Source organism: Podarcis melisellensis (genome assembly GCF_964234715.1).
Source record: "Podarcis melisellensis genome assembly, chromosome: 6".
Lineage (NCBI taxonomy): Eukaryota > Metazoa > Chordata > Lepidosauria > Squamata > Lacertidae > Podarcis > Podarcis melisellensis.
In genome coordinates, this window is record NC_138538.1 from 74,912,326 (window position 1) to 74,933,243 (window position 20,918).

General features: G+C 42.8%; 1 protein-coding gene across 1 annotated transcript in view; it reads left to right on the forward strand.

Annotated features, from left to right (window-relative positions):
• ABCA4 (ATP binding cassette subfamily A member 4) overlaps positions 1–20,918 on the forward strand; it is a 100,555-nt gene that overhangs the window by 3,987 nt on the left and 75,650 nt on the right. Inside the window, exons 2-6 of the mRNA XM_081914071.1 lie at positions 2,418–2,561; positions 9,112–9,205; positions 11,250–11,391; positions 12,454–12,590; positions 15,810–15,937. Coding sequence (XP_081770197.1) covers positions 2,496–2,561; positions 9,112–9,205; positions 11,250–11,391; positions 12,454–12,590; positions 15,810–15,937 — 567 coding nt within the window. The 5' untranslated portion in view covers positions 2,418–2,495. The remainder of the gene's footprint in view (positions 1–2,417; positions 2,562–9,111; positions 9,206–11,249; positions 11,392–12,453; positions 12,591–15,809; positions 15,938–20,918) is intronic.

The window sequence follows — 20,918 nt, forward strand, 5'->3', positions numbered from 1 at the left end:
TATGAAAACCTGCGTGGGGTTTTGTTTTTTGTTTTTTTGGGTGGTCTAACTCGCCCTCCAAGCAAGAAATGTGTAAATGCCTCTGCCTCACAAAAGAGGCCTCTTGCCTCTTTTGAGCCAAGAATGACTTGACTCAAATCTCATTTCTTTGGCTTTCTAAATGCTTTCTAAATGCTAAATTGCTACTATATACTAGTAAAATGCCACTTGTTAATGGTGCTCTGGAGGAGGGTCTTCAATTATTGCAGGAACTCTATGGCATGCAGTTTGTGCAAAATGTCAGCGTTGAGTGTCTAGCCCAGGGATGTCCCTATTTTTCAGTGACAGTTCCGGATTTACAGAAGCCGTCTATTTCATCTGAGAAATGTTGGAGGATATGGAGTTACCTGACCCCTCAAGGCAGCCCTTTAAATGTTTTATTATGTTTGATATTGGAAGGTGCCCAAAGTGACTGGGGCAAAATAATAATAATAATAATAATAATTAATAATAATAATAAAATAGGACATCCCTATTTTCATTGGAAAAATGTTGGAGGGTATGGAGGACCTATTCTTGGACTTCAGCTCTCCTAATTGCCATTGGTCATGCTGGCTGGGGCTGATGGGATTTGAAGTCCAGTGACACCTGGAGGGCTGTAAAATCCCCACCCCTGACCTAGAATTATTTTGCCCCATGAAACTTGGTCAGAAATATCCTAGGTTTAGCAGTTAGTCACAGCAAATTATGACACATACTTACAGTAGACATCTTGGGAAGTGGGATATAATATATATCTGTGTGCGAGGGAGAGACATCTCCAAAGGCAAAGTAGATAACAAAACTATCTACTGAAGTGAAATCAGCATCTTGTGTAAGTTGCTGGGCTACCTGCCCAGTATAATTAGGAAGTAGTGAAGTCAAATACTTGCTGCCTCGTTGGATGTTTTTATTTACATCTTCATTTAAAAGCAAACAAACCCAGGCACTGCTGAGCTCAGAAATCCCACTTGTTTTATCCAAAGCAGAAATAGGTCACAGACACCGCCTAGGTGTGTGGTAACAGCAACAAGCCAGCCCCCACTTCTCCAAATCAGATTTACAATTTAATTAAGGAAGATCTTTGTCCTGTCTAATCCCATGTGTCAGATGCGGCCACAGTCTGTTGAAGGAGGAGACACACTTTCTAAACTTACCTTTACATTTGATTTACTGAAGACACAGTTAACGTATTCAGATTGCCATGCCTCAAATCTGAATGCTGTTCTCTTGGGAGCCCAACATTGTTTCACAAGAGCAGTCGGGAGGAAAATATGTTTTCCCATGGTCCAATTTAAGATTTGTCTTCTAGGATGTCCAGAAAAGGTGTCTGTGGTGATAAAGATGGCATATAGATGGATGGAGACCACCCAGCCCTTGCGACTTGAATGGCACTATAATGGTGAAAAAGTGAGGGGGTGGTGAGCTAGCAGTTTAAGGGTTGTGAACAGGGATTTACTCTGCAAATCTAGAACAAGCAATTGGAGGGATGATTATTGATCAACATGAGCATAAAAAAGTTAAGCAGGATTTCTGTGATCATTACTAGAGAGAAGAAATGTCTGGTGGGTATTATAGCACTTTTAAGAGCCAGCATAGAGTCCTACAAACAGCTGAAAGATTATTCTAATTCATAGGAGCCAATTTTTGGTCAGCCAGATGCCTGGGACTTTCCTAGATCAGCAGTTTAGCAAATTCCTTCCTGACCAGCCACAAAAACAAGTACTCTCAATAGATTTCTGTAGCTACTTTAGGTCAACTGTGTATTGCAGCCTTAGGCCAGGGGGATGGGACCTGTAGCCCTCCAGATATTGCTGGACTACAACTCCCATCATCCCTTCAGAGGTGTCCATGGGACACCATTCCTTTTCATTGAAAAATATTCCCCTAGATTTATGTTCAGACTAGACTCTGAGAGCATGCTGCTTGTGAGCATTCACAGGCATCTGGTTGGCTTCAGAAAAGGGAACAGTATGTAGGATTAGATAGACTTCAGCTGATCCAACAATCCAATTATTACAGTCTCTAACCCTAGAAGCGGTATGGAAGACAGTATTTCTGAAACTTGGGTCTCAAGTTGTTGCTGGGCCACAACTCCTGTCATGGCTGACCATTGATCCTGCTAGCTAGGGATGATGGAAGTTGTAGTACAACAACAGCTGGAGACCCAAGTTTGAGAGCAATTTGTTATTAATCCTACTCCTGACACCACACAGATACAAGCGCAGAGTTGGCCATTCCAGATCGCACAGTTTCGCTGCGTAAAGTACTATCAGCTTCCAACTTCTGGCTCAGCTGGAGTTTGGTTCATAGCTGAGTTTGAAAAAACAAAATGAAATCCAGCCTGCAGTTCTGCAGCCATTCAGGAACATCTGCTTATAAGCTCACTTCTTTTTCAGGATTCAGCTGTCTGCAAGAAGATAACAGCAAAGGATTTCTATTCTCCAAGTCTGGGATGCTGCCAATGCATAAGAAGAATGAGTTTCCTCAGACAGGTCAGGCTTCTGCTATGGAAAAACTGGATACTGAGAAAAAGGCAGAAGGTAAGCCAGAGGGAAGGAGAGAGAGACTGCGTTTAGTTTGGTCAAGAGAAATTAAAATCACTTTGGAAAATCAGTTCATTTGCTCAGGGCTTTTGCTGAGATGTGCTGAGTTAGTTAATGCATTCTGTTCCTAGGATATTTTTACAAAGTACATTTTAGAATCAGGTTCATGGTGTTGAGTTTTCTGACAGCAACAACAAACTCAACATACTGGACTGTTTTGTCACTAAAAGTCTCAATGAGGAAGAATACCAGCCCCCACCAACAGAGGAAGTGGTGACTAGGATTCACTTCCCCTTGAGGTCTAGCTATGCTTACATGAGAATCTAGTGGCACACAGTACTGTGAAGATAAAAATAAATGGACTTTTGCTACAGGAAGCAAATGTCCAAAATACTTGAAATCTTTTATTGTGCTTTGGTTCTTCAAAGATCAGGAACTTGCTACAAAAGAACCTCAACTCGAAAGCAGGCATCCCATGAGACTGTGGGCTAAATTACAGAACCCTCAACTGCAAATGTAGGCAAATGTGCCCTGTTCCAGAAAAGGAAATTCACACACAGAGGGAGAGCATGTGCATGCACCGTCTCTGTCCACATCACAATGTTCACCTGAGTCTCATGGAGCTAGCTAGATTAGGGGCTCCCAGACTGGTGTATGTGGACCACCAGTGGTCCACAATTTTAATTTAGAGGGCCTGCAGTGTGTTTGTGATTTGTACCTGAAGACAGGGTGTGGATATTCGATCCCTCACACTGAATATCCATATTGATTTTAATTGTGTGGGATTCAAATGGTAATACAATAAAGCACAACACATAAGAAAAGAAGCAATTGAAAAGCACAGAGCATCTAGCAATAGCACATTACAATGGCTACAACAGGCAGCAAAATCATCCCATGGTCTGCCAAGACTCTCAGAAACTTCCAAGCGGTCCACAGGGAGAAATGTTTGGGAGTCACTGAGCTATAGGCATTCTTTTATGTGCATCCAGATCCCCATTGAGAGCAATCAGCTAATAATGAGCTTCCCACAGCTGGTGTTGTCAGAAAACTAGGAAGGCCAGGGTTAAAAGGAGAGTCGCTTTATAGCAAACACATGCCCTACGTCAGAGATGGGGGGCCTGTGCCACCTCTCTCTCAGATGCTGTTAGATTTCAGCTCCCATTACTTTTGCCTTTTGGCCATGTTGGTTGGGGCTGATGGGAGCTGGGAGTCAACAACATCCGTAGGGCCATAGGTTTCCCATCTCTGCTTTATATATAGCAGATTCCGGATTGAGTCATTCCTTGGCATCACCAATTTCAACAGCTCTTAAATAGGGCTTGGAAAGACCTCTGTTTGAGACCTTGGAGCAGCAATCAGTGCCTGAGCAGAGCAGTCCTGGACTAGGTGATGCAGGTTTGGCTCAGTATGTCAGCTCCACGTGTCCAATAAACTTGGCTATTTTGGAGAAGCCCTACAATTAAGTTAGCAGAACAGATGCTCAGGAATTTGATTTCAGTACCAGAACTGATCCTTTCCTAGTCACCCCCTGCCCCCCAAAATAGTTATTCGTTTCAGCAGCCTACTTGGAAAGTTAAAAAGAAAAGGTTGTTGCTGTCGTTTTAAAAACAGCACATTGGAAATCCTTGGTGCTTCAGCTGAGATGGCTCAGGCAGTAGAGCATGAGACTGTTAATCTTAGGGTCCTGGGTTTGAGCCCCACATTGGACAAGAGATTCCCGCATTGCAGGGGGTTGGACTCATGGCCCCTTCCAACTCTTACGATTCTGTAATATCTTACAAATCACACAGAGAGCTGATCTTGCCTACTTTCTGCCCATCTCTGCAATAATGGATCTCCCGTGCAAAATTTCATTTAGGCCTCAACACGTATTTAATAGTGGTGTCCAATGGCAGCTTAGAATTCTGCAAAATGATTGTTTCTAGTATTGTTTAGTCTCAAGCTCCGTGAGATCTTAAACCAAAGATTTCTCATTTTATGGAGTGGCATTTAGTGGGCTTGGGGTGTGGGCTTGGAAGGCACGGACGAACACACACACACACACACACACACAGACACACACAAATATAAAACAAAGTTGAAACTTGAAAAGTGGAGAAGGAAGGGAGCCATCTTTCTTTTCTTTTATTTTTTGTAAAGACTGCTCAGGATTTCTGATCATGCTTCCTGGTGATACAGTGTGGAAAGCATTGACAAGCAGCATTTCTAAGAAGCCTCAAGCTGTTAACCACTCTCCTTTCCCCTCTTCCAAAAGAACATTTCAAATTCCTGGCCTTGACCTTATTTTTTCATCAAGATGACCTTTTTTGTGTGTCTTGAGATGTTTTAAGATACTGGATCCGATCCAGAAAAGTCACTGGGTTCTGGCATTTTGCTGAATCAGGCGGGAAAGCTCAGAGCACCTTTCACAGCGCCAGAGCCTCCAAGGTTTATATTATATGAGGGCATTCCAATTACTGTACGTGAGAAACACAGCGAAGAGGAAGTGATTCTGAATGGGGCAATTTGAAACACTGCTCTTTTGTTTTTTCATCCTGAGGCATCGGGAAGAAGGATTTCTGTCTCCAGTTAGAACATCTGGGTCCTTTCATTCAAAGCCCCCAAACTCAAAACACTTGCTGAGGCATTTCCAGTGGGTGGAGTGGAGGAGATTAGAAAGCCTCGGGCAAACATTGCTGCAATTTAAAAAAATTAAAAAATCTGATTTATGTGTGAGACTTGATGGGCCCATCTCATCATAGTTTGAAGTAAAGTAATAATAATAATAATAATAATAATAATAAGAAGAAGAAGAAGAAGAAGAAGAAGAAGAAGAAGAAGAAGAAGAAGAAGGAGGAGGAGGAGGAGGGAGGGATTGTTGAGCATGACAGCAGGCATTGACTAGTTCTTAAAACAGTGGCTAACAGCACAATCTTTTGCCATGATAGCTAATGAGTAAGTCCCACATTCTTAAATGGGACCTACTCCTTAATAAGTGTGTTTTGAATTGAAGAGAACCCTAATGCATACTTATGCTATTGATATGATGGACACTTGGAAATAATTGCTACTAAATTCTATTGGGCTGAACATGTAAGTATGCATAGGATTTAAACCTACCTAGGAGATACTCCTGCGTAAGAATGCCTTGGATGAGGCTGCATCTTAGATCTTAGGTCAACCCACCAGATTTCCATCCACAGCAAAAGGGCCATAGCTCAGTGGTGGAGTTTACTTTGCATCCAGAAGATCCCATATTTGCTCTCTAGTAATGTGGACAGATGGCCATAATTCTAGGACAGCTCACCTCACCACCCATGTATGGCAGCATATCAGTGGCATTGTAACCTTATTGTACACTGGTTTGTTTGTCAAGGCCTGGTCTAACTTTTCAGTGTTGTGGTTAAGGAACTTATAGAATGGTAATTAGTGGGTATTCAGTGTAGCAAGATAACCCCAGCATGAGTAATTATCATTTATGTGTCGGTGGGGAGGCAAAGATCTGAATATGGTTTGCCAAATGTCGTGGCAGCTTTGTGTATTAATTCCCTCAAACTACTTTGTGGCTTCTTTTAATTTAAGAAATAATGTGAACATTTATTTTCTTTTACCTTGCTGCTTAAAATAATAGAATACATAATGATGTATGAAATATACTCGGAGTCAAGAGTGGATTTCATGCTCTTTATTCAGCTCATAGTGGTGAGGAGGAATGGAAGTTCCCCAAGACGGTCTGCTTTATATACATTATTTACACAATGGGCCCCACGTGATTGGCTAATTCCGGGATTAGGTTGCGGATTCCCTTCCACCTGGAGCTGGATTGGGTGGCTCCTGTGGACCAATCAGACTGCTGCACTCTGGATCCTATTGTTCTAGGACCAATCAGGCTGCTGCATTCTGAATCCTATTGTTATAGGACCAATCAGACTGCTGCATTCTGGATCCTATTGTTCTAGGACCAATCAGGCTGCTGCATTCTGAATCCTATTCAACTCAGTACATAACAATGTGTAAAGCAAAAGCACACCAATATCGCATTGGAGAAGTCTTAATGAAACAGCACTTGACCCAATTATACAAAAATTCCACAAACAGCAAGACCAGAAGCTCGTAAAACAGCAATAAAAATGTCGGCAAGGGACAGCCTCAATAAGACAAAATAAATAGTCAGCTAAAAACTTTATTTTAGAAATAGATCTTCAACAGACACTTAAAATCATTCAGCGTCAGGGCTTGGTGACTCTCACCTGGAATGCCATTTGACAAGACGGATGCCACCAGAGAAGGCCCTGATCCTTGTAACTGCTTTCCACATAGGTCAGATGCATAGCTGTCAACGTTTCCATTTTTTAAAGGGAAATTCCCTTATTCTGAATAGGATTCTTCGCAAGAAAAGGGAAAAGTTGACAGCTATGGTCAGATGGTAGACAGATCTGGAGCAAGGCTAGATGTGGGGAGGAACATAAGGTGCTCCGTAAGATATCCAGGTCAATTAGGGTTTGAAAGGTTAAAGCCAGCACCAGAAACAAATCATGTTGGCAACCAACATAGATCAGACAAAAAATGGGCATACTATGTTCTGAATTTCTTATTCCAGTTAAGAACCTTGTGGCAGCATTTTGCAGTTTCTGGATACCTCAAGGGCAATCCCACATAGAGCAGATTTCAGTAGTCTAACCAGGAGTTGACTGGAGCAAAAATAACTGTAGTGAGATCCAGTTGCATTCACACAGTCAGTGTCATGTCTAGTTTTACTCAAAGACAGACACTGAACTATTTTATTTTTGTGGAATATTTATTTGTTTTCTAACCCTTAATGGACTAGTGTTAATATAATAACCTTTTTAATATTCAAGAATGAGGGGGTGAAATGATTATGTAAGGCCAGCATAGCTCTAAAAGCTTATACACCTGCATCCTTATCAACTTTTGAGCAAAGATAATATTTGTATACAGAACTGAACTTGCTTAACTCAACATATATAAAGCTGGTGAGAAAGATATCTGTACTTTGACAAGCTAGTGCTTGGAATGCAGAGCACTTCCTTTTCCGGTGTGTCATAAGGCTTGCTCTGTTCATTTAATATACATGGGGAAGAGTATCGCTTCCTTAAGATCATGTCTTCCAGTAATTTAATAGTGGTGTGAAGTCATTGCACACACCCTCCACAGGCAGTAACCAGGGATGTAGAGATGGGCTGGGAAAACCATAACCATGAGGATGACAAATCGTTCATCTGTTTCAACTATCTATTACCTAGTGACTCGGAGCAGAAGGCTAGGGTGGCAGTAGCTACACATTTTAAGTAATATGCAGTTTGCGTATGAGCAATTGAAAATAGTAAATTCCACACTAAATTTTCAAATGCAGGCACAATTCTCATCTTTATATTACAGTTGGAAGCTAGGAAACATATACCAATAATACCTATAGTCAAATCACTGTCAGTAGCTTTCCAGTGGTTCAAACTACGAGTTTGTTTAGTTTATCTAAAGATGACAGGGATTGAACCTGAAACCTGCATGCAAAGCAGATGCTCTAAGCTAAAATCCTTTTCAAAGCCATTTCTGCTTTTTTGTGATGATGTATTGAGGGCCATCTTGTGGCATACAGTGACAAACACAGGTTTAGTGCTAGGCATGCTCTAAACAAGGAGTGCACTCAAGTATGGCTTTCTGATGAGTGACCCTGTAGAGATATACATGTTTTCAGCAGCCAGTTTCTCCCATTCATGTTTTATATTTTAGGTGTGCACCATGGGTTAATGTTGCTTATTGATGGGGCAGAAGGCAGTCCAACAGTAGGTTGAGCCAGAGCCAGTGAGAAGTGGAGTCAGAGCTCGTGACAGGCATGGCCAAGCCATTCTACCTTTTGTCCCCATCCTCCTTCCTTTTGACATCCAAAATGGCAAAACCAAGACAAAGGAGAGGCACTGGTTATATGTAAGAAGGCAGATGGGCTTGAAGGAATCAAGACTGAGTTTCATGGAGCATTGTCCCATCTGTCCTAATGGAGTAGCCTCCAGTGTCATGGGTTGGTCTGTCACTCAAGACTGAGCTATTGAACAGCCTTTCCAGCTGTCTCATAGACTTTGTTCTCCCATCAAGCTAAGCCAAACCATCGCTTAGTGGAAGTGTACAGTCTTCCAGAGTGGATCTTGCAGCTGCTTTGTTCTTTCCCAGACCTTTTGCTGTTGCACCATGCTGATCTGAGCCAGGTTTGGCATGTCATCTAAACCCTGGTTTGTAGTTAAGCTCTCTCCACAATAAATATAAGCTATAACCAAAAACAAACCTTGGTTACAGCTTATGGTTAGTCTACAAAGAGAGCTTATCCACGAGTCTGGGTTCAGACAACATGATAAGCCCAAACCTTGGCTTAACTTAGCTCAGTGTACCAGCAGAAAGACCCAGGGAGGAGCCAAGGAGCTGCAAGCAGCCACATATTAATACTTTGTTGTATACTGGGATGGCAGAGTCATGTTTTATCAGACACTTCTGTGATTGGTGAAAGTCACAATGTCTTCAGATTACATCATTAACTCATCCAACTTTTTTTCAGCTTCGTCTTCTGGTTGAACTTGTGTGGCCTATGTCCTTGTTTCTTATCCTTGTCTGGCTGAGGAGCGCCAACCCACTCTATCGCCAACATGAATGTAAGAGCATCATTGGTAATGGAAACAACTTTTGGCATGCAACGCTCCTTGCTTAGGCTTTGAATAAATCAAAGCGGCCTAGGTTTCTGTTACATGCTAACAAGTTAGGTCTTCTTTTACCTGCTGGTAAGCAAGGAAGCAGATACAGCAACGTTTATCTTGAGCCAGTCCTGCATGTTGTGGGGTAAGGGTTGAGTGCCACCAACCTGGAGCTCCCCAGCACTATGCATGTTGAAAGAACATGTTAGGTGGCATCATTAGGATGGCATTTGATTTGCCCCGTGCCTGCTCTGATTCCCTACCATCGCCTATCTGTTACTTTGGAAAAAGAGGTTGATGGAGCCTATCAATCTTCCCATGGCCTGTAGCTTGGGCCTTGAATGTTTACTAGAAAGGTACAATGGGCATGATATAATGTTTTTGAGCTTTGCTGATGGAAGTAATTACATACTTTGCTAGAGCTCCCATAATATTGCACCAGTACACTAGGTCTAGAGGATTAATGTGGATGAATCATCTTGCCCTTGACTCCTACGCATGTCCCTTTCTGCCCATTTAATCTACTGTTGTGGTTTTACCCTCATCACTGCATCTCTTTGCCCCTGAAAGAGTTCCCTTCCACATAATTGGCGCAAAGTACATGCCAGCTGAGCTCACTAACCAGCCTGTTGTCTTTGACCATGGTCAGAATGCAGTTTGGTTTGTTATTAAAGGGAAGGAGATGTCAATCTGATTTTTTAACCATGTACTATTTGTGGAAGTGAACCATAATAATAATTTATTATTTATACCCCACCCACCTAGCTGGGTTTCCCCAGCCACTCTGGGCGACTTCCAACAAAATATTAAAGGTACAGTAAAACATTAGCTATTAAAAACTTCCCTATTTTAGAGAAAGCACTCTTCCCCCTAAGCATTGTATTCTCATTTGTGTTGTCTGTATCTTTAGTCACTTCAAAAGCTAATATTTTCCAAACCACTGGAGCTGAAACAAAGTTTTGCACACATTTCTAGCTTGCACCTACAGTATGCGTTTGAAATATTTTAAAATTTCACTTGGCAGAATACTTTTTAGTAACTTAAATCTTGCCTTGCTGTTAAGGTAGCAATGTTAAATGCCAACTTACCAAATTTTATGCCTCCCCCCACCCCAAAATTCCTAAATCAAACAGAATTCATATGGTAAGCAAAAATATTCAGACTTAAGAGAATATAAATCTGAACTTTTGCAACCAAACACAATGTAGAAAAACACTGGAATATTTCCCCTTCCACCAAAATCCATTTTGCCTCTAAGAACCATACAGCATAGACTTTACTATGCTCCTGCTGAAATGAAGGGGGCACTCACTATAATTTTATTGAAGTTGGAGTTAAAATTCATATGTGTAGGAAAAGCATGCCGCAGAATGGTGCCTGATCTGTCCTGCTTCAGAGTGCAAGTGTGGAACTCCATATTTTGAAAAATCCCCTCCTTCAAAAATAAATAGACACCAAGCTTATAGAGACAGCACATATCAGCTCTGGCATGCTAGCTTATCATGTGCAGGAATTAAGTGGTGGTGTTCATCACAGAATGAGCTCCTTTGAGAGGAGGGGCAGGGTATATATTAAATAAATAAATGCATAAATAAAAAAATGCTAGGTCAGCCTTCCCCAACTTGGTGCCTTCCAGAAGTGTTGGACTACAACTCCCATCAGCCCCAGTTAACACAGCTGAGTCAATGGGAATTGTCCAAAACAGGCATAGGCAAACTCAGCCCTCCAGATGTTTTGGGACTACAACTCCCATCATCCCTAGCTAACAGGACCAGTGCTCAGGGATGATGGGAGTTGTAGTACCAAAAACATCTGGAGGGCCGAGTTTGCCTATGCCTGGTCCAAAACATCTGGAGGGCCATGTTGGGGAAGGTTGTGCTCTTCCAATTAACCTTTAAGAAAACTGATGTGCCTTAATCTAATATGCCACCGGATAGCTCAGTTGGTTAGTATCTATGTAAGCAGTTTGAGCTATGTTTATTTCTTCCTGTTTTCTCATATCAAGGTCACTTCCCAAACAAGGCGATGCCCTCTGCAGGAACTCTGCCATGGCTACAGGGCATCTTCTGTAATATGAACAATCCTTGCTTCAAAAGCCCAACCCGTGGAGAGTCTCCAGGTGTCGTATCAAACTACAATAATTCTATGTAAGCTGACAGCGTCTCTTGCATCTTGGGGAGGGGGAGAAATCTGCCCATGTTATAGGCTTCCATGTTCTACTGTGAAATTGTAGCTGAGGGCCGTAACTCAGTGGTAGGGCGTTTGCAGAAAGTTCCTGGCAGTTCAGTCTTCAGCATCTCCAGGGGAATAGACCAATTAACAATGAACCCCAAAATTAGACAGAGAATGTCCCCTGTCTAAAAACCTGGAGAACCACAGTCAGGCAGTGTGGACAGTGCTTGGCTAGATGTGCCAATGCTTTGATTTTGTATAAGGCACCTTTCTGTGTTTCTGTGCTCCCTAACAGTTGCCTCTGATATATGACTGCATGAAAAACAGCCCCCTGATGAGCTCACAAAGTGTGACCCAATTTTCTGTTGTGAAAAAACTGGTAAATAGGAGGCTAGGTAGAACTCATGTGACACAGGCTTATTTCTCTTACTGTTTTTTATTGGTGACTTTAAGTATTGTTGCTACCTACTCTGCTATTTAGACGAAGGGCAGGTTATAAATATATGTATCACTGCGTACACAGCATACATTTAAATCACATGGCCTCCCCTAAAGGATCCTGGGAACTGTAGTTTGTTAAGGGTGTTGAGACTGTAGCTCTGTCCCCAGGATTCTTTGGGGTTGGTGGAGAATGTGGTTTTAATCTCTTTTGATTTTATGGTGTGGATGGGACCATCATGGTAATGGGGTCAGGTGAAGGACACAGCCCCATCACCAGGGTTGAAGTTAAGAGTCAACTGCTTGTCCAGTCACCCTGCTTGTAAATGTAAGGAGGGGGTACTATCTTGTCCTCAGGGTTATATGTCATATTTTTTCCATAGCCCTCTTGGTGGGCATAAGTAGAAAGGCGTAGCATAGCTCACCCGCAGGTTGGAGGACTCCAGTCTGATGGGAAAGGCAACTGGCTGCTGTGATTACTTTCTCCACACATGTGCCCTGCAATGCTGCCTGCCACCATGATATGGACCTCCTTTGGGAAATGCAGCAATCCACACTAAGCAGTCTTTCTCCTCCTCCTGCTCCTCCACCTCCTTCAGTTTAGCAAGAGTGTACAAAGATGCTCAAGAACTTTTGCTGAATGCACACGCAACAGAACTGGGCCAACTCTGGGAAGAACTACGCTCCATGACCCAGTTTATGGAAACCATGAGGACAAATCCCGAAAGGATTGCAGGTAATAATAGTTCTCTGTCATTTGGAGAAAAGCTGTTAATTATTTCCTTGCTCAGAAGATAAGCAGCGGTCACACATTTTCAACTTGATTAACCTGCAGTTTTTGCCAGTGACACAGCAATGAGACTCCCAGTCCCTCACTCCAGGTGCCTCTGGTCTCTGCTGCTTCCCTTCCCATCTGCTATCATATCCACCTGCCTGTCTCAGCTTCCACAATTCACATGGGCTCAGATTCTCACTTGGGCTTGACTTTGCCTCTTGGTCAGTGGTGAAAGTCTGGTCCTCCCCGGTGTTCTTGAGCCACACTTCCTACACTTCCTGGCCCTTTGTGCGCTTAACCTGAGACCCTTCCACTCCCCTTCATCTGTGCCAACAGCTTGTGCAAATACAGCAGTAATCCATTCACTCATTTGGTCAATGGACACAGTAATTGCTTTTCAGTTCAATTCTATACACGGCTATTGGGCTTAGGTTGGTTGGTGTGTGTGTATGTAGCAGGGATGGGGAAATTGAAGCTCTCTAGCTGTGGTAGAACTACAACTCCCATGATATCTGACTTTGACTATGCTGGCTGGGGTTGAGTCTGGAGGGCTGCAGGCTCCCCATTCCCGTTGCCCATGATTGCAGCCTTCATCCACAAGTTAGATTTTTTGGGTCAGTGACGCATCAAATCCAGACAACTCTACAGCACGCTGTCAGAATGCAGGTTACAGGAGACCCCATTGTAACTCATCAAGCCAAAGGTGGTTCAGTGTCGTAGCTACCGGAGGGTGGGGAGCTAGCTGGGTATTTTTGCCCTGGGTGAAGCCTCCAGAGGGGAGCCACTGAGGCTCCCAGCCTGTGTGTGTGTGTAAGCAAATGTGCATGCAGAGAGCGCCAAACTGGGTCTTTGACCCAGGTGAAATAAAGTCTAGTTTCGCCCCTGGGTAGGTAAAGCTGGTGAGCTGCTTTCTGCTTGGTGGGTCACAAATTGCATAGGCCTTCATGAGTTGGTTGTGCACCAGCACAAAGTCCATGTCTGGTCAACTGTTCCCTAAGGACATGCTTTTCTTGTTAAAGAGGTTGTTGCCCGCTTGCAGGCTTATGATCAATGGTGAAAATGAATGTGAAAACAGATTCTTACTAATCTTTCAGTTCTGTCAGAGATTTTGGCTGCTTACCTCTGTCCACTCTGATGAGAGAGCAGATGCAGATATTCTGAGCCTTTTTTTGCAGGTTTTTGAAGAATTGCAAGGAGTAGGCTCCTAGGAAAGCTCCTAGAAAATTAGGCCACAGCAGGTTCTCCTGCTTGTTTGGGAGAAGTCTACTCTGTAGTTTACTTAGCATAAAGATTAATCCAGCCCTGGTCATGAGAAACTAATTGGAGGAATTCGGGACTCCCTACAAGGAAGCAGGTCTTTGGGAGGTGAACTGAAGAAAGAGATTACAAAACCATTTCTCCTTGAGTAAGTGACTGAAAACACACACACACACACACACACACACACCAAACTACAAAACACTCAAGAGCTTTGAAGCTCACAGTTCCAGGGCCACACTCCAGGCCTTTTTTTGGAACTTTCTTCCATTCTTTGAAATCCCAGGTCTGCATTTTATGAGCATGCCAACCCCATTCAACATTCAGAAAAATAAACAAGCGTGGTCCAAATGCCAAGTCTCTTGTGTAATGTGCAATACAACTGTCATTTCACATTCAGGCACCTTTTTAAAAATAAAATAAAGAGTCTTAAACGCTGTTTGTTTTTAAATGAATGCACTTCTTTTAGGCCAGTATTTCCCAAACTTCTTAAGTTCACCCCCTGCCCTCCATTTCAAACTTATTCTACCTCCTGCCTCTCTCCCAATCCAGCACTGCCTAGTATGAGTGTGGAGCAATTCTCACATGGTTCCTGCTGTGCAGTGATTTCGATGTGGATAGGGCCTGCATTGGCATTAGGCAGCGGAATAGAGCAAAACGTTTCTGGCGCTTCCTAAAACGGCATATCAGGAAGCACCGTTGGAACAAAGCGGACGTTTCTTCTAAATTTGGCTGAGAATGATGGGGCAATTGAGGGAGCTGTCAGCCCCACATGATTCAGTGTTGATCCTCTGCTAGAGGGCATGATTCACCCACATTTTGGCTGATGGGGAGAAGAAAGCCTGTTTCAGCATCTTATCTCCCCTTTCGGGTGTCCCACTTTCTCCCAAGGGGACCCAACCCCACTAGTTTGAGTACTAGTGCTTTTAGACAAAGCTGATGTGTAATGCAGGCAGAGGAATAGAGCAACAGCTCTGGGAAATTAATCTCTCTATCTCGATTACTTTTGTTCTATGTATGTCTCAACTCCTCAGTTGTAACTTCTCAGTTGTAACTTCTTTAAATAATACTGTAATAGGCAATATTTTTTTGGGGGGAAGGTAGGGGAACTCACCATGAAAGTTGTTTGTTTGTTTGTTTATTGGTTGGTTGCAGGCCCAGTCGCAGTGCCATACACACACAGACACACACACACACACACACACACACACACACACACGGTCTAAATGTAAGATGTGATTAATAACCTCAAGCAGACAATGATTTGGATTAGAAAAGGGCACAACTTTATTGATTACAGATTTTTTTGGCTCAGGCATTGGGTGCATATCAGGCACAGGCAAACTCGGCCCTCCAGATGTTTTGGGACTACAACTCCCATTATCCCTGACCACTGGTCCTGTTAGCTAAGGATGATGGGAGTTGTAGTCCCAAAACATCTGGAGGGCCGAGTTAGCCTATGCCTGGTGTATATCCATTCCAGCCCCCACCCCAAACATAAAATTAATTAATTTTTAAAAGGTAAGGGACTCAGTGTCCTCCAAGTTCCTGCTCAAAAAACCCCTTGCCCTTAAAGCACATTTTCCCCTCAAAGAATTCTGGGCACTGTAGTTTTACCCTTCCCAGAGTTACAATTCCCAGCAACCCTTAACAAACTCCCGTTCCCAGAATTCTTTGAGGGTGTGCTTTGAATGTGCTTTAAAGGTATAGTGTCTACACAGCCTTCAAAGCCCTTGGCATGCATTATCTCACAATTTTTTACCACAATCTTGTGAGGTAGGCCAGTGGAGTTGGGTGCGCACCCAAGAGTCAGAAACAGTGGTTTCCTTAAAGCCATGGAATGGATTTGTGGTTCTAGCTTAAAGCCACTATGGTGCACCAACTCTTAATAGGCCTCTTGTCCTTTTTGTCTTCTTCACCCAGGAAGAGGCATACGAATCCAGGACATCCTGAAAAATGGGGAGAACCTAACTAAGTTTCTGCGTGAAGATGCACGTCTTCCTGACATGGTGGTTCACCACCTGATGAATGCTCAAGTCAGACCTGAACAGGTGAGTCTTGTAAATATTGCAGCAAACGCACTCATGTACTGTAAATATTATTACAGTATTTTTCTGCTGTCAGTACCCATAGGTTCTTAAGGCAATGCATAGGCAATAAAATAACACAATTTTAAAAGCAATTAAACTTGCTTAAAAACCAGCCACCTTGAATGAAAAAACTAGAAACAAAAGCTCTGAAGGGAAGGGCTGTAGCTCTGTGGTTGAGCATCTTCCTTGCATCCAGAAATTTCCAGGTTCAATCCTCGGCATCTCCTGGTAGGGCTGCAAAGGACACCCACCTGAAACCCATTTAGCACTGCTGCTAGTCAGGATAGAAAATACTGCGCTAGGTGGGCCAGTGGTCTGACTGTATAAGACACCTTCCTATGCTCCCATGATCCTGACAGCCAGCAATGGTTTATGCAACTATACTGCGGAATAAGTTATAAATGTCAAAGAACACCTACAGATCATTAATGAATTGCCTTCTGGAGTAAGAACACCTTCACCAGTCCTCAAAAATGAAGGAACAGGGACCCTGGGTGGGCCTTCGTTGGAAGTGAATTATACAGAGCAGATGCCATAATGGAAAAGACTCAGTCCCTGACCATCACTCCTGTCATCTGGGAAAAAGGTGGTACATGGAGCAGCATCTCTCCTATAGGCTTCAGGCCTCAAGAATAAAAGAGCCAATATCTGACAACCCAATAAATCAGTTGACTCTAAGGTTTGACCATGGTTAGTGCTAACCAATTGCTGTTCTCTTAACCCTGGTTAAGATCCCAGGTGTATAGTAGAAGCCCATAAAGTTTAGCTTATCTTGCCTATTTTTGTTCTCCGCCCCCCAAAAAGTGTGTGTAGGAGACTTGCTTTTCACTATGCAAGCTGAGTGGATGGAGAAAATGTTTTAGCCATGCCTCAGTCATGTGGCTGGTCAGAGCAGATGTTTACACAGCCACAGGGAACACAAGCTATGGTTTGCGAACACTGTTTAAACAATAGTTTCTAGGCAATCACTTAAGAGGAAATACATTGCCACAAAAGAGGAACTGTGTCCCCCCACAAGAGAGGGTACAAGCTTGTACAAAATTTGCACATGCTAATTTATATGTGTGGATGCAAATGCAGAAATAAGTGCTGTAATTTAAACAAAGTAAAATACATCTTAGCAGTGGGAAAGACTTTGACCAGCAGGTGACATGTATGCCTGCTCAGTCTACAGTTCAAATGGCAGCTGCTGCTGAGTAACTTAAAAGCTATAGACTTAGCTTGAATATAGTCATGGCCACCTTAAACTACCCTATTGGTTTCACATCCTGGTTTGCAGCAAATCTTTAACCATTGGCTTGGTAATGAGACATAATACTTGGCCATTCTTCCAAAGCAATCCATGACTAAGGCACAAATATTACCAGAAGTTGCCTTTATTGCTTTTGAGGCCTGAAGAGGCTGTTGCTCAGTCATGGATACATGCCCAGTAAGGAAATTTTCATCCATGACTAGACCTGGCTTGGGCTCCCTCTGTGGTTGTCTATGCATCACTTTATCTCAATAGAAGTGTGAATGGGACCCCAATGCCCATGTTGGAGGAATGTTGAAAATCCACCACTCCTGATGTCAGTGAGGGCAGAGGTGGAAGGGCATTGTCAGGGCATTGTTCCAGGTGAATAGACTGGACCCTCGGATGACAGATCTCCTGTCTTGAATGCTCACCAAAATAACAGCACTTTGGCAAAAAAAAAAAAAAAAAAATTGCAATCCCAGTTATCTCCCAGCATTTCTTCCTCACAGATAGTTTGTGTGTGATTCAGTCCAGGCTGCCATTGCCCCCTTCTGTTCTTGTGGCTTGGGAGCTGTGAGAAGAATGTTGCACTTTTGAATGAGGCCGACTGAATCAGATCTCTGGAACGAAAGCCTTTCTGACCGTGTGAGAGTGCAGGGAGAAGGAGGGAAGGACTCCAGCTGTCTGGGCACAATCCCTTTTTCTTTATTTGCCCCTTTTTTCATTTTTGCTGTACAATGCCCAAATCTGGGAAATGTGTGTGGCTGTTTGTGGCCAGCAGGAGATAGAATTAATGAGCTTGCTTTTCACTTTTCACTCCTTTGGGGTTTTGAAAATTGTAGGTGGCTTGCATGATCATTTGCTGGATTGTTCAGCTGATTGGGTTCTGACCGGAGCTGTAGGAAGCTCCCTGGCAGCTCTCTGAATTGCACAGAAGAAAGCATTTTAATTTTTTTACCCCTGAGAGCCTGGGGAAAAAGAAAGTTAGGTTCTATGTGATGTGAAAGCCAGCAGTCTTTACCAGCACAAGTGGTTTCAGCGAAATAAAATCCTATCTCTCCTGCTCTTTTATTTTAACAAATAACAAATCCTGCAGGGCCCAGTGTTGGTGACTTTGGGCACTCACCGGTCTTCTTTTGATGGGTGTTGAAAATACCAAGACACCAGTGTGTTCAATGGCAAGGCAGTCTTAACACCTTGCTAAAGAAACCACAGTTGAGTTCTAAGAATAGCATGTTGGCCATCTCATCATGTATTCTTGTAAGGGTGCTTACTTGGCTAAAAATCAAACGGATTTCAGCACCTGAATAGTGAAGCGGAGTTCTTGGTCGTAATTTATCAGAATGTGCTTGTACATACTAATGAGTGTGAACCCTCATTAATACAGAGTATACATTAACCTACATCCCATTCCCTTGTCAAAGTGGCCCTTGGGTTGCTGACCCAGGTCTGCAGATCTCCATTGTGATTCTTAGGGCTCATCTACACGCAGTCAGCCATCCGAGTAATAAACATTTTCACGGACTGCAGCATAGTCTAAAGATGGGGTGAGGAGGTGGCATGTTTCAATAGTCTCACATGAAAATCCCCAAAGATAGAAAATTAGTATGCAAGGGGTGCAGGTAGGCTAGAACTCTTCTCCCTGATGCCTAGCTTTCTTTGTGCAGTGTTTTTCATGTAAGAGGGAGCATGCCGTCATTCAGTCCTGTATTCCCGCCCCCATCCCCATTCTGTAGCAGCAAAGCCATGCCATCTGCAATTCAATTGTTAAGACTGTCCGGTGTTCATCTGGAAATGTATCTAAATGTACAGTGCACATTTCTAGTTGCAAAGCAACTTCCTGTTTCCAGTTGACCAGAAGCTGCTCTTGGAGCTACGCTTTGTGAACGGATGTCATTACCATGGGATGCTTTGATGCTGCTTTGCCCACTGTTAATCATATATCCTGTTCACCTCCTCCTGTTTAAATGCCATTCTGGAGAATGAAAAGAGGATACTAGTCAAACTAAGGCCTGTTTACGAGCATCTGAACCTCTTTTTTCTGCAAAGGGTTGAGCACAGCTGAAGCTCTGACCTCACAGCACCCTGGGAGTGCAGGAAATGACACACACTTGCTCATGAAAGCTAAACCTAATCTAGAGGCCACCTAACTGAGAAAATATTTTGTTCCTCATCTCGAAAGTGCTCAGTGAACAATGGCACGCTGATAAAATTACTGGAATGTATTTCTCAACTGCTGCTTTGAGGCTGCAGGGCAGATAACAGGCAGCTTTTGACTCCCAGAAGAAAAATGGTGGGGGGGGGGCGGGGCGGGTAAGGTTGGCTGTAGTCAGAACTACCAGGAAAACTGTATGGAGAGGTGTAATATTTTTCTAACTCTGCTCTTCTGGGACATTTTCTGAATTGGGCCTCTGTTTGATGCACATAAAGGACATCTTATGGGCTTGTGGTTAATTTCAGTAAGCCGATGTATAATCTTGTTTTCATTTCTGTGTCCTAACACAAGGTTGTTTTCTGATGTCCTTGGCCCATCCATCATGGGGAACACAGATGTTATTTATTATTGATCTCAGTGCTTTTTATCCTGCTGTTCTACACCAAAGTGTATTTGTGACAATCACAGCAGCTGCAAATTATTTCAGAAAATAAAAACATCATAGAGAAAAACCAACAGTAAAACAATAATTGTTAGCGGCATTCCGCCCGCCCCCCAGCAATCTAAAAGATAGCTGCTCGGGTTTCATCCAAATTACGTATTAAAAATAATAATAAATCTTAGCCAAAGGAATACAAATTCTGCAGCAGTAGTCTATGACCTGTACAGACACTGAAAATTATTGCATGCTTGCATCATTTATTTTATTATGCACCATTTATCCTGCAGTGTTTGCTATTCTACATAATTTATACTGGCTACAGTAATCATTTGGGCGGGGGACCAGGTGCCAGCCCCTTTTATTTTCCCAAGCTTCTTAATCTGAAATATATTTTTAGTACCTTTAAGTTCCATTGTACAGACTTTAATGACAGGTCATTCTCAGACTGCGTGCGCGTTATTGGCTTAAATAGTAGCTACATTGTTTTTTTCTCTTTTTGGTTTAAAAGCTTTTTTGGGAGGGGTAAACGTATCAAAACATCGCATTTCCTATAAAACTACAGGATAGATATGGATTGCAGCTAATGTGTGTGTACACAGCCCTCTGCTGCTGTTTTTAGCTTATTTTCATATTGTACTTATGGTTTTGTTTTATTTTTACTTGTAAACATACATAAGAAGAACCTGTTGCATAAAACCAGTGGCCCATCTACTCCAGCCTCTTGTTACCACAGTGGCCAACCATATATCTGTGGGAAACCCACAAGCAGAATTCAAGCACAAGAATGTTCTCCCCTCCTGTGGTTCCTAGCAATTGATATTAAGAAGCATTCCTGACTCCAACTGTGGAGGCAGAGCACAGCCATCATGGCTAGTAGCTTTCGACAGTCCTCTTCTCCATGAATTTGCCTAATTCTCTTTTAAAGCCATCTAGGTTGATGGCCATTACTGACTCCCGTGTGAGTGAGTTCCATAGTTTAACTATGCACTGCATTAAGAAGAACATTGTTTTATTTGTCCTGAATATTCAACATTCAATTTCATGAAAAGTTACCCATGCACTTCGCATGTTGAAATCCCAAGGCCACCCCCTCATTGATGAATGAGACACA